The 13,040-nt window shown below is 41.0% G+C and overlaps 1 protein-coding gene across 22 annotated transcripts in view; it reads left to right on the forward strand.

Moving 5' to 3' along the window:
- LOC137631142 (synapse-associated protein of 47 kDa-like) overlaps nucleotides 1–13,040 on the forward strand; it is a 717,291-nt gene that overhangs the window by 645,190 nt on the left and 59,061 nt on the right. For all 22 annotated transcript variants that reach the window (XM_068362822.1, XM_068362819.1, XM_068362838.1 and 19 more), the window contains 2 exons: nucleotides 3,062–3,201; nucleotides 4,514–4,644. In XM_068362822.1, the coding sequence (XP_068218923.1) occupies nucleotides 3,062–3,201; nucleotides 4,514–4,644 (271 nt within the window). The remainder of the gene's footprint in view (nucleotides 1–3,061; nucleotides 3,202–4,513; nucleotides 4,645–13,040) is intronic.

Consider the following 13,040-nt stretch of genomic DNA (forward strand, 5'->3'; position numbering starts at 1 on the left):
AGTTTTATTTTAAACAAGCTCTCTCTGATTACGAGAGTCCAAAGGCACAGTTGTTTCAATTATATAAGTAGATTGCATATCTAATTTAATTAGGATTTTCCAGATTCTGCACATACATCTGTGGATAACCGTAGAGAGAACCAACGCTTGTATTATATTTTCCATGAGGGTATTAGTAATAATCGGTGTTTTATGTGTAGTTATGTATGATTAAATATATATATATATATATATATATATATATATATATATATATATATATATATATATATATATGTGTGTGTGTGTATATATATATATATATATATATATATATATATATATATATACACACATATATATATCTATATACACACACACACACACACACACACACACACACACATATATATATATATATATATATATATATATATATATATATATATATATATATATATATATATATATAGGAGGAGGAGGAGAAGGAGGAGGAGGAGGACCATCAACCATAGACAGTCCAATGCAAGACATAGGCTACAGGCCTGTCTTTCCACTCACGTCTATTTATCGTTTTTCTATGCCAGTTTTTCCAACCAAATTTTCTTGGTTCATTAATACATTGTCAGTTTTTCCAACCAAATTTTCTTGGTTCATTAATCCATTGTCTTATCTTCCTTCCCCTACTCCTTTTGCAATGTGTAGGGACCCATTCCGTTATTTTTAATGCCCATTGGTTTGATACGTATTTTTATAGAGATTGGGCATTTTACTGTTCATAATCTCATTTGTTTACCAAATGTTCTCCATGCCATGCTAAACATACTAATCCTTCATTTGGTTATGGTCTCATGTCTGATGGTAAACTTGTCTGCCTCATTACCCTAATTAATTATATTCATTAACAATGTTATATATATATATATATATATATATATATATATATATATATATATATATATATATATATATATATATATATATATATATACATATATTTATATACACCATGTAAATATATTTATATACATTATAAGAATATTTATGATTTTTATATCACAGGTATGTTCACTATTAATAACCTCATTCTACATTTAAATACCACATTTTAGCCCTGCGCTCGTACCCAGTCGTATAATATGAATAACGGAAGCAACAATTTTTCCTCGTATGTTTTCTAAATAATCGTGAGATGAAATTGGTCTTATGATATTTGAGTAACCAACGTTTGAAAAAAAAACTATTATCAAGCTTTGATGTTCAGATAAGTCGTTGACTTAGCATCAGTCAGTATTTTCCAACGTCTTTCTGCTTTCCGTCCTTATCTTTAGCAAATACAACAGCATTGGAACTTGTTTTGTCTAGCACTCTATCGCCCAACCACTTTTTTATTTAAATTTTATTTATCCTCCTTGCAGTCCCCTGATATAAGTTTATTTGCGTTGTAAGAAGATGCACTTCCGACTCTTTTTTAAGTAATAGTAATGTAGATAACTATCTGTTAAGATGATAGAATTTGATATAAGTACAAGAATTAAATATTTCAGTCAATCCCCTTATAAATATTCCGTTGGTCGGTTTGGTTTTAATGTTAGAGCCACGGTTGAGATACTATACCTAGACCGTGGTTTTAGTTATGGAGGATACCCATTACAAACAGTATTAACGGAACATTTTGCCTTTCTGTTAGGGTTAAGTTTGTTGAAAAAATTTGCTTATAACGTTTCCTCACAAAGAATTTTTGTGGTTGTATTTGAATATATAATTTGGACATCAACATTTTTTCATGCTATCCAAACTAAAGCGTGGTGAACTCACTTCCGTGGCATTTCCGGGATATTACATTACCATTCTGTGGCACATTATTACGCATGCCCACACCATTACTCACGTAACAGAGAGAGAGAGAGAGAGAGAGAGAGAGAGAGAGAGAGAGAGAGAGAGAGAGAGAGAGAGAGAGAGAGAGAGAGAGTTGGATGCGCTTTAATCCAGACGGTTAATGCAATGATCCTGTTCTTTTTTTCTATTCCTGGTTATGAGCTATTGCATTTAAAATCCAATTCTGTCTGCAGTTATATTTGTAAGGTTATTGAATTAGGTTTTAGAATTTATTAAATAAAATAATTTATCATTTATGTAATTAATCATAGGAGATCATTTGGGTTACTGAGATATATTGGAACATGAGCCCCTAAATTTATTTTTTCTTTGACAAAAGTTATATCAAAATCAATGTAACATTCATATGCATACCTGTATTTCAAATACGGTATATTCTTTTAGTTCAGTTTAGCTAATGTTTATCTTGTTTCTTTAGGAATGGAAATTACATGTCCTTTTGATTTACATGTATAAGCCTGATTGGAAGCAAGCATTTTATTCTAGCCGTATAATGAAATACTTTTCACTTCACAAGTAAAATTTAAATTTAGCCATTTTAAAAAAAAATCCTGTATGTTGCAGGCACTAGTGTAAGATTTGATATGTTTTACCCATGCATCGCTAGATAAATTGTACACTGCATAAAGTCGCTCCTTTATGTGATATGCATCCAAAGATGCCATTAATTTTAGACTCTTATTAGAAATAAGAAAAAATTAAAAATCCATAAATTAAAGAATATCTTTGTTTTTTGTCAAGCATTTTTATACATACATCCATTGTTAATTGTTCTAATCAGAAAATTAACATTTGAGGGAGTCAGTCAACTTTTTGTCAGGGATGTAAAAGAATGTACAGAGTATGTTCATAAAATTAAATGTATTCCAATTCCAGTGGTTGAGCTTTGCCAAATCATATCACATCATCAAAAAGGAGGAGTGTTTCTTTAAGAACGCATATTAATGAGAGCTATACTATAATTATAAAAACAAAGAAAAGGGCAACAAATACTTTGGTTACTTTAAGAACACAAAAGGTAGTACACTGCTCAACACAACCATGGTGTAGCTTTCTGCTGTAGATTTTTATCATACCTAATTGTCTCTCAGTGCCTGATAAATTATATTATTATGGTTCCTTTGTACTGTTCTTATAGATATAAGCCTATACAACTCATATTACATTGTCATTTTTCTTTCAGGATCGTCGCAACTTCGTACGTAGTCCGCCAACTGGAGTGAGCTTTGAATTTGACTTGGAAGCCTTCCTACCTGTAGCCCAAGCCACTCTTGCTGCTGATCCTAACCTGGAGAAGATGCGCTTCGAACTTGTACCAAAAGCGTAAGCTGAAAATGCATGCTGTGCCATTCTAGGATTAACTAATGTAATACAATGAATATACAAATTCTAACTGAAGTCAGTGGTTTCTGTTATAGAATTTTACTTTTAATGTTTGTTTTTAAAGGTACAAATCTTGGAAAAACCTTCATATAGTTGTCTATTTTGATACAGTGTGTTGATTGTGATCTGTAATCGCTAGGAGGGGAAGTCTTTATCTTATACAGGTCTGTACAGTACAGCATCAATATATTTTTATTGTTTAATTATCTGTCACTACAGTTTCCTGTATTCACTGTAATTGCTGGCCTCTTTATGATACATCACAAAATTAAATAAAAGTAATAATAAACCCATGGGTATTTGGTAGAGGGCATACCTCAATTACTATATTGCCATTGATAGAAGCTGTGGGAAAAGTAACATTAATTAATCCCCTCTGTCGATTGCTGATTCTTTTGAAAGAAATTTGGCCACAATTAGTGCATGGTGCATACTATGAGGAATGAAGTGAAACTTTAACAAAACTCTTAAGTATGATTGTGATTAGTCTTATACAGGTCACTCCAAACCCTTTTTTTGACAATGCTTCTTTAACTACAGGCTACCTATTTAAAGTTTAGGTGGCACCATCGATTGCTGATTTGATTTTAGAATTAAATCAGATCCAAATATTCTTCAGTTGCTTTATAATTGGTACAATGAGAAAATATTTAAAGGTTTTGAAGATATATCCAATTAAATGTTTGAATAACCTCTATTTTATTCTGCCATGTTTTAAAGATTATTCCTTATTCTTCAAGTTGATCTTCAAGTACTAACTCGTATCTTAAAGTATCTGATTAAGACAGAAGTTCCATCCAATTTTATTCGTGATATTATTAATAATTTCAGGTAACAATGTTCAATTAGCCCAATGTGTACAAATCAAAATCATGGTCATCTTTTGCATTAAGATCTTCCAATACTGTACTTGTACTAGACATTCAGATGATTCCAGAAGTTTTTTCATCGTGTTCAGTACCACAGATTTCCAATTTATTCCAGTTATTACTGAAAACCTTAAACTTGAGAAGCTTCAACATGGTGCATATACCTTTTTGTGGAACACACCTGAGTGGGTCTCCCTTTGATCAAATTGGTGATTTGTTTTTAAACTATTATTTTTATTACATGGTGTTGTGAAGATATAAACTGTACCCACTATGTCAATAGTTCAGTAAGCATATAAAATTTTCCCTGTAGTTAACAGTGTTGTAACCATATGTTTTAACCACTTGACAATTTTTAATTGTTTTATGTTTGTGTTTTTCAGTATTAATGAGGAGGCATTCTGGAGGAATTATTTCTACCGAGTTGGCCTCATCAGGCAGAGTACTGAGCTTTCATCTTTGGAGAGGGAAGGTGTTGATGCCTCTAGCAAATCAGCAGCTGATGGTGATAAAGGTAACTTGATTTGAATAGATTTTTATGACGATGAATTGCCCACAGTAGCCTAATACGAGTGGATTTGGTTAAAGTAACAACATTCAAATGGACGGGCATAGGTAAATTTATTTCAATAGATGTAAGTAGGGCATCTTCATTTTATATATTCTTACCCAGTAGTCTCAGCTTTATTTGACAAACCAAAGTTAAAGATGGCAAATGAAAATTAGCGAAACATACCAGCCCAGTCAGGTAAACACTTGTACACCACATTGCACCTCACTTTTTATATGCCAAGTGAAGTGAATGGAACTATTCTAGGAGCAGTCTACATATAGAAATATTTTGGCTTATTTTTTTACATACATAGTCTCTATAATTAGTGGATAATTGAACTATGTAAGTCATCTAGTGATTCCTCACCCTTGGTAAAGTTGTGTAAGACCAAACGGTGTAGGGAGAACATGATTGATTTAGATAGGCTCTCTGCTTGTGAATGGACATTGGCAAGGATTTCTAAAGAGATGAAGATGTGATGAGGGATCTGGATTGTCACTGGATCAGGTAATTAAATTTTTTTTTCAATAAATAAATAAAGATTAGCCTTAACTAGAGAGAAATTTAGCTAAAGGGGCTCATAACAATAGCTTAAATAGCTGTAATAAACGTATAGGTATTAGGTATGTCAAAAGCTTACCATCTTTGTGCTAGTACTGTGCTCTGTAGTATGGTCCCTTTGGCAGCTTGCTTACTTTACCTAACACCCCATTAATTGTTTTATCACTTGTATTCTGTGTAAATCTGTAAATTTGGATGCTAAACAATTCTCATGCATTCCGCCTCTTAATTGATATGCTAAACATATATTTTTTCTATTGTACTTCTGATAGTCGTTAATAACCACTACTGTATATCCAAATTTCTTTAACTTGGGAGTGAAGAAAAAATATTCAGGTGATGTTTGCATTGTAATAAATACACTATGCATTTTACAGTATTTCCATCACTTTTTTTTTTTTTTATTAACCAGGCCAATCGTGATGTAATGTAAAGATGAAATTAGTTATCTGAATTGAATTTTGTAGAATCATGTCATAGCACAAAATAAGAAAGACAAATTTTTATATAGATCAACTCTGTACAGAGAATTAGACTTCAATAGAGCTAATAGCTTGTAAAATGACAAATATTAGAAATAAAATTAAGGCTTTGTTTTATTAGTTGCTTCTGGCATTTGGTAATCTGAATATAAGGATTCAATAAGATTTGGTTTTGTTTTGTAGTTATGTGTGATTCCTAACTTTTCAATATTAATCTTACCCGGTGATCATGTAGCTGCAACTCTGTTGCCCGACAGAAAAAACCTACGGTCGGGATACGCCAGCGATCGCTATACAGGTGGGGGTGTACAACAACAGCGCCATCTGTCGAGTAGGTACTCAGGTACTTCTTGTCAACAAGAACCAATTTTCTCTCTGTCGTGCCACCGGCAAGACCTACTTGATACGCTGTTGTTTCTGGAGTTGATTTTCACGCTATTTGGTGATGTATTCTCTCTAGATATTAGCTTTCGCTGTACAGGAGTTATTATCATTACCTTATCAAGCTTTTTTGATTAGATTTGGATTATTTGTTGACGACTTGGATAGATTTTGGATTCCCCCCTTTGACTAATTCAAGATGTCTGACCATACTCAAGTCCCCAAGTACAGGCAGTGTAGCGCTAGGGACTGTTCTAGGCGTCTTCCGAAGGCCTCTATAGATCCTCACACCGTTTGTTCCAATTGTAGGGGTAAATCCTGTCAATTGGAAGATCGATGTGAGGAATGTGCTGGGCTTTCGGAATTCGATTTTAATGAATTCCTTAAGAATACACGTAGGCTAGATAAGGATAGGATCAGGAGGAGTTCGTCTCGCTCTTTTGATTTTTCCTCTCCCCATGCCCCTCAACCTATTCCTTCCCCTGTAGTGGTGACTCCCGACCCTTCTACTAGCTCTCAGCAACCCTCGATGGCGGACATGATGCGTGCCATTCAGGCTCTTGGTGACAGAGTGGAGTCATTAGCTAATGACCGCAATCAACTCTTGGCCGATGTCAAAGAGTTGAAGGAGAAAAGTGCAGTGGGAAGTGTAGTGAGTGCAAGTGCGGTGAAAAGTGTCAGTGTCAGTGTTACGCATGAGGGTGCATCTGTTCGTGCCAGTCGTCCTCCCAGTCCGGGACCTCTTGCAAGCTCCCAAGCCCAGGGGAGAAGCAATGTCGAAGGACCAAAGGGTTCGACAGGCCTTGATCAGCGTACAGATGTACCCTCAGTGGTTGCGGACGTATCTTGCAGAGATCGTCCCATCCACAAACAGACGAGTGAGCCCATTCATTCCTCGTCTGTGGAAGAAGTTTCTCGTCAGAAACGCTGGACCAAGGTCTCACGACCTCTCAAGCGCAAGGTCCCTTCCGAGCGAGTCCAACGGCCCAGGTGTAGCCACTGGGTCAGTTCGGACTCGCCGCAGTCTTCCGAAGACTGCACACCTCCCAAGAGAGGTAGAGTGGTTCCGCAGCAGGCAATCACTCCGTCTGTTGCCGCACCAACCGCTGTAGACCCTAAGTGGTCTATGCTGCAGTCTATGCAGACTCAGCTAGCTTCCTTCATGCAGGAGTATCATGCTGAGAAGGTTGACACTGCACCTGTTAACCTACAACCTGCCACGGTTGTGCGCTCAGCAGACACTGCGGCTGCCTGCTCCCACACTCCGGCTGTGAGAGCTCCACCACCGATGCGCAGTCGACCCTGCCAGACGCATGTTGACGTTAGCCGACGTGCGGCACCCTCCGTTGACATGCGTGAGCTACCGCATCAGCAGTGGGAAGGTGCTGTCAAGCTGCCGTGTTTTGACGCAATGCGGCAGTCTCTGCAACCCACGGCAGTCCCCACCACGCACCATTACTCCGCTTTTGTTGTTGCCAGCTCTCAGACTGACCAGCAGCGGCATGATGTTGGATCCAGTGCAGCTACGCATGCACCCGTGCTGCCGGATTCAGCCGTTCAGCTTTCTTCTCCTCCTTTGCCGCTTCCTCCTCAGCATTCGGATGAAGGAGTCTCTGATGACGACGAAGCTGCGCATTTGGACGATCAACACTCCGACATAGAGGAACCCAAGACTACGCCTCCCTCCTTAGACTTTAGGAAAGTCCTTGCCCTGTTTAAGGAGTTGTATCCGGACCAGTTTGTGTCTGCAACCCCGCGCTCACCTCCCTCTGAGTTCGCTTTAGGCATGCAGTCAGCAGCTCCTGCCTTTACGAAGCTCGTACTCGCGCGCTCATCCAAGAGAGCTTTAAGGGTACTGGGAGAGTGGTTGCAGTCCAAGAAGCAACTTGGGAATACATCCTTCATCTTTCCACCGACCAAGCTTGCTTCCAAATCTAGCGTCTGGTATGCCACGGGAGAAGATCTCGGCTTGGGAGTTCCTGCCTCTGCCCAGGGCGACTTCTCAAGTCTGGTAGACTCTCCCCGCAGACTGGCTATGAGACGCTCCAAGATTTGCTGGACCTTTTCGGACATGGACCATCTTTTGAAGGGAGTTTTTCGTGCGTTTGAGATCTTCAACTTCCTGGACTGGTGTTTGGGAGCGTTAAGCAGAAAGACCTCCCCTTCGGATAAGGACTCTGCCATGCTCATCATGTCATGCATGGACAAAGCCATTCGGGATGGGTCTGGCGAGCTTGCGGCTTCGTTCGTGTCTGGAGTTCTTAAGAAGCGAGATCACCTTTGCTCCTTCTTGTCGGCGGGGATCACACCATGTCAGAAGTCAGAGCTGATGTTTGCTCCGCTTTCCAAGTGTCTCTTTCCTGAAGAGCTGATCAAGGGGATTGCCACCTCGTTGATCCAGAAGGATACCCATGACCTGGTGGCTTCATCCGCACGTAAAGTCACAGCTTTACCTTCCGTGCCTAGACCTAGGATGGACACACCAGCGTCTAGGTTCATTCCGCCTTTTCGTGGCAGAACCTCCAGCAGAGGAGGTACCCGTGCCGATAGTCAACGTGGCAAAAAGAAGAAGGGTTCCAAGTCCTCAAAAGGCAGAGTCTGACTGCCAACCTCTCCAGACAGCAGTGGGAGCCAGGCTCAAGAACTACTGGCAGGCCTGGGAGAACAGGGGTGCAGACGCACAGTCTGTGAAGTTGCTCAGAGAGGGGTACAGGATTCCATTCTTGCGCAAGCCCCCTCTAGCAACTACTCCCATCGACCTCTCTCCCAGGTACAGAGAGGAGGACAAGAGGCTAGCTTTACAGCAAGAGGTGTCTCTCTTGCTACAAAAGGGAGCGGTAGTCATAGTCCGGGACCATCAATCCCCGGGCTTCTACAACCGTCTCTTCTTAGTAGCGAAGAAGACAGGAGGGTGGAGACCGGTGCTGGACGTCAGTGCTCTAAATGTCTTTGTCACCAAGCAGACGTTCACCATGGAGACGACGAAGTCGGTGCTAGCATCGGTCAGGAAGGAAGACTGGATGGTCTCGTTGGACCTAAAGGACGCGTACTTTCACGTCCCCGTCCATCCAGACTCCCAACCTTTCCTAAGGTTCGTCTTTGGGAAGGTCGTTTACCAGTTCCAAGCCCTGTGCTTTGGCCTAAGCACGGCACCTCTAGTGTTTACCAAACTGATGAGGAATATTGCCAAATTCCTGCATTTGGCAGACATCAGAGCCTCCCTCTATTTGGACGACTGGCTTTTAAGAGCTCCGTCAAGTCGTCGCTGTCTGGAGAATCTCAAATGGACTATGGATCTGACCAAGGAATTGGGTCTCCTGGTCAATATAGAAAAGTCCCAACTCGTCCCATCTCAAACTATAGTCTATCTAGGTATGGAGATTCAGAGTCGAGCTTTTCGGGCTTTTCCGTCGGCCCCCAGAATCAGTCAAGCCCAAGAATGCATCCAGAGCATGCTGAAAAGGAACCGATGTTCAGTCAGACAGTGGATGAGTCTAATAGGGACGCTTTCATCGCTGGACCAGTTCATTGCGTTAGGGAGACTCCACCTCCGACCCCTTCAGTATCACCTAGCTGCTCACTGGAGAAAGGACATGACGCTAGAAGCGGTCTCAGTTCCTATATCCGAAGAGATGAAGTCTGCACTGACTTGGTGGAAGAACAGCATTCTTCTCAAGGAAGGTCTACCACTGGCTGTTCAGACCCCCGACCACCTTCTCTTCTCGGACGCATCGGACACGGGCTGGGGTGCGACACTGGACGGTCGGGAATGCTCGGGCACGTGGAATCCGGATCAAAGAGCACTACACATCAACTGCAAGGAGCTACTGGCAGTTCATCTGGCCTTGAGAAGCTTCAAGTCCCTCCTTCTAGGCAAGGTGGTGGAGGTTAACTCCGACAACACTACAGCCTTGGCGTACATCTCCAAGCAAGGAGGGACTCATTCGAGGAAGTTGTTCGAGATCGCAAGGGACCTCCTCACCTGGTCAAGAGATCGAAAGATATCGCTTGTAACGAGGTTCATTCAAGGCGACATGAATGTCATGGCAGACCGCCTCAGCCGGAAGGGTCAGGTCATCCCTACAGAGTGGACCCTTCACAAGAATGTTTGCAGCAGACTATGGGCCCTGTGGGGTCAGCCCACCATAGATCTGTTCGCTACCTCGATGACCAGGAGGCTCCCAAATTATTGCTCACCGATTCCGGACCCAGCAGCAGTTCACGTAGATGCCTTTCTTCTGGATTGGTCCCATCTAGACCTGTATGCGTTCCCCCCGTTCAAGATTGTCAACAAGGTACTGCAGAAGTTCGCCTCTCACGAAGGGACACGGTTGACGTTGGTTGCTCCCCTCTGGCCCGCGAGAGAATGGTTCACCGAGGTACTGCAATGGCTAGTAGACGTTCCCAGGACTCTTCCTCTAAGAGTGGACCTTCTGCGTCAGCCGCACGTAAAGAAGGTACACCCAAGCCTCCACGCTCTTCGTCTGACTGCCTTCAGACTATCGAAAGACTCTCAAGAGCTAGAGGCTTTTCGAAGGAGGCAGCCAGAGCGATTGCCAGAGCAAGGAGGACATCCACTCTCAAGGTCTACCAGTCAAAATGGGAAGTCTTCCGAAGCTGGTGCAAGGCGAATTCAGTTTCCTCAACCAGTACCTCTGTAACGCAGATAGCTGACTTCCTTTTACACCTGAGGAATGTAAGATCCCTATCAGCTCCTACGATCAAAGGTTACAGAAGCATGTTGGCAGCAGTCTTCCGCCACAGAGGCTTAGATCTTTCCACCAACAAAGATCTACAGGACCTCCTTAAGTCTTTTGAGACCTCAAAGGATCGTCGGTTAGCCACACCAGGTTGGAACTTAGACGTGGTTTTAAGGTTCCTGATGTCAGCAAGGTTCGAACCGCTTCAATCAGCCTCTTTTAAAGATCTCACTTTGAAGACTCTTTTCCTCGTTTGCTTAGCAACAGCTAAAAGAGTCAGTGAGATACACGCCTTCAGCAGGAACATAGGTTTTACATCTGAAACGGCTACATGTTCCTTACAGCTTGGTTTTTTAGCTAAAAACGAGCTCCCTTCTCGTCCTTGGCCCAAATCGTTCGAGATTCCAAGCCTGTCCAGTTTGGTTGGAAACGAACAAGAGAGAGTACTATGCCCAGTAAGAGCTCTTAAGTACTATTTAAGACGTACAAAGCCATTACGAGGACAATCAGAAGCTTTATGGTGTTCTATTAAGAAACCTTCTTTACCGATGTCGAAGAACGCAGTTTCTTATTACATCAGACTTTTGATTAGAGAAGCCCATTCTCATCTGAATGAGGAAGCCCATGCTTTGCTGAAGGTAAGGACACATGAAGTTAGAGCTGTCGCTACTTCAGTGGCCTTCAAACAGAACCGTTCTCTGCAGAGTGTAATGGATGCAACCTATTGGAGAAGCAAGTCAGTGTTCGCATCATTTTACCTTAAAGATGTCCAGTCTCTTTACGAGAACTGCTACACCCTGGGACCATTCGTAGCAGCGAGTGCAGTAGTAGGTGAGGGCTCAACCACTACATTCCCATAATCCCATAACCTTTTTTAATCTTTCTCTTGAAATGCTTTTTATTGTTGTTTTTGGGTTGTACGGAAGGCTAAGAAGCCTTTCGCATCCTGGTTGATTTGGCGGGTGGTCAAATTCTTTCTTGAGAAGCGCCTAGATTAGAGGTTGTGATGAGGTCCTTTAGTATGGGTTGCAGCCCTTCATACTTCAGCACCTAGGAGTCGCTCAGCATCCTAAGAGGATCGCGAGGCTCAGTAAGGAAGACGTACTTAAAAAGGCAGAGTAATGGTTCAAGTCGACTTCCTTACCAGGTACTTATTAATTTTATGTTTGTTATTTTGAATAACTGCTAAAATGAAATACGGGATACTTAGCTTCTAATGTTAACATGTATGCTGGTCTCCACCCACCCCCCTGGGTGTGAATCAGCTACATGATCACCGGGTAAGATTAATATTGAAAAATGTTATTTTCCTTAGTAAAATAAATTTTTGAATATACTTACCCGGTGATCATGAATTTAAGGACCCTCCCTTCCTCCCCATAGAGACCCAGTGGACCGAGGAGAAAATTGGTTCTTGTTGACAAGAAGTACCTGAGTACCTACTCGACAGATGGCGCTGTTGTTGTACACCCCCACCTGTATAGCGATCGCTGGCGTATCCCGACCGTAGGTTTTTTCTGTCGGGCAACAGAGTTGCAGCTACATGATCACCGGGTAAGTATATTCAAAAATTTATTTTACTAAGGAAAATAACATTTTGTCATTAGTAAAGTATTCTAAAGTGAGCATTTGAATTGTTTATTAGATATTAGAAATTATAACAAAACTTTCATTGTTAGAGTATGGTAACATTAACAAAGAAGTCTTCTAATTTTGTACCAGGAGGCAACAAGAATTTATACCCTTAGTATTTTTGTGTTATTTATCCATATACAATAATACCTTAAGATACGAGTTTAATGCGTTCCGGGACCAAGCTCGTATCTCAGATTAATTTATCCCATATAAAATAACTAAAAAAAAAAAAATATCCATTCTCACCCACTGAAAAAACACCTAAAAACAGTATATAACAGTGGAAAAACATGTTTTTAATTGTTCTAATTCACATTTGACACTCACAAAATAACAAATACCTATGAACTGGTTATGATCCTCAATAAAATGTAACATTATTATGGAGCTCTTACCTTCGAGACAGACGGTAGCGGCTAACCGCGGTGTGTGCGGAGGAGGAGGAGGGAGAGAGGCAAGATGGAATAAGATAAGGTGAGTTACCGTGCATGGTGCCAGGAGCTCAGCTGTGCTCTGTGACGTCACCTGGAGAGTTCCGAGTGTTTATTTGACAGTAGTCCTGTACGACCAGCCTTATTATTCGTGCCTCTTTTTGGAT

The sequence above is a fragment of the Palaemon carinicauda genome, chromosome 39, assembly GCF_036898095.1.
Source record: "Palaemon carinicauda isolate YSFRI2023 chromosome 39, ASM3689809v2, whole genome shotgun sequence".
NCBI classification, from domain to species: Eukaryota; Metazoa; Arthropoda; class Malacostraca; order Decapoda; family Palaemonidae; genus Palaemon; species Palaemon carinicauda.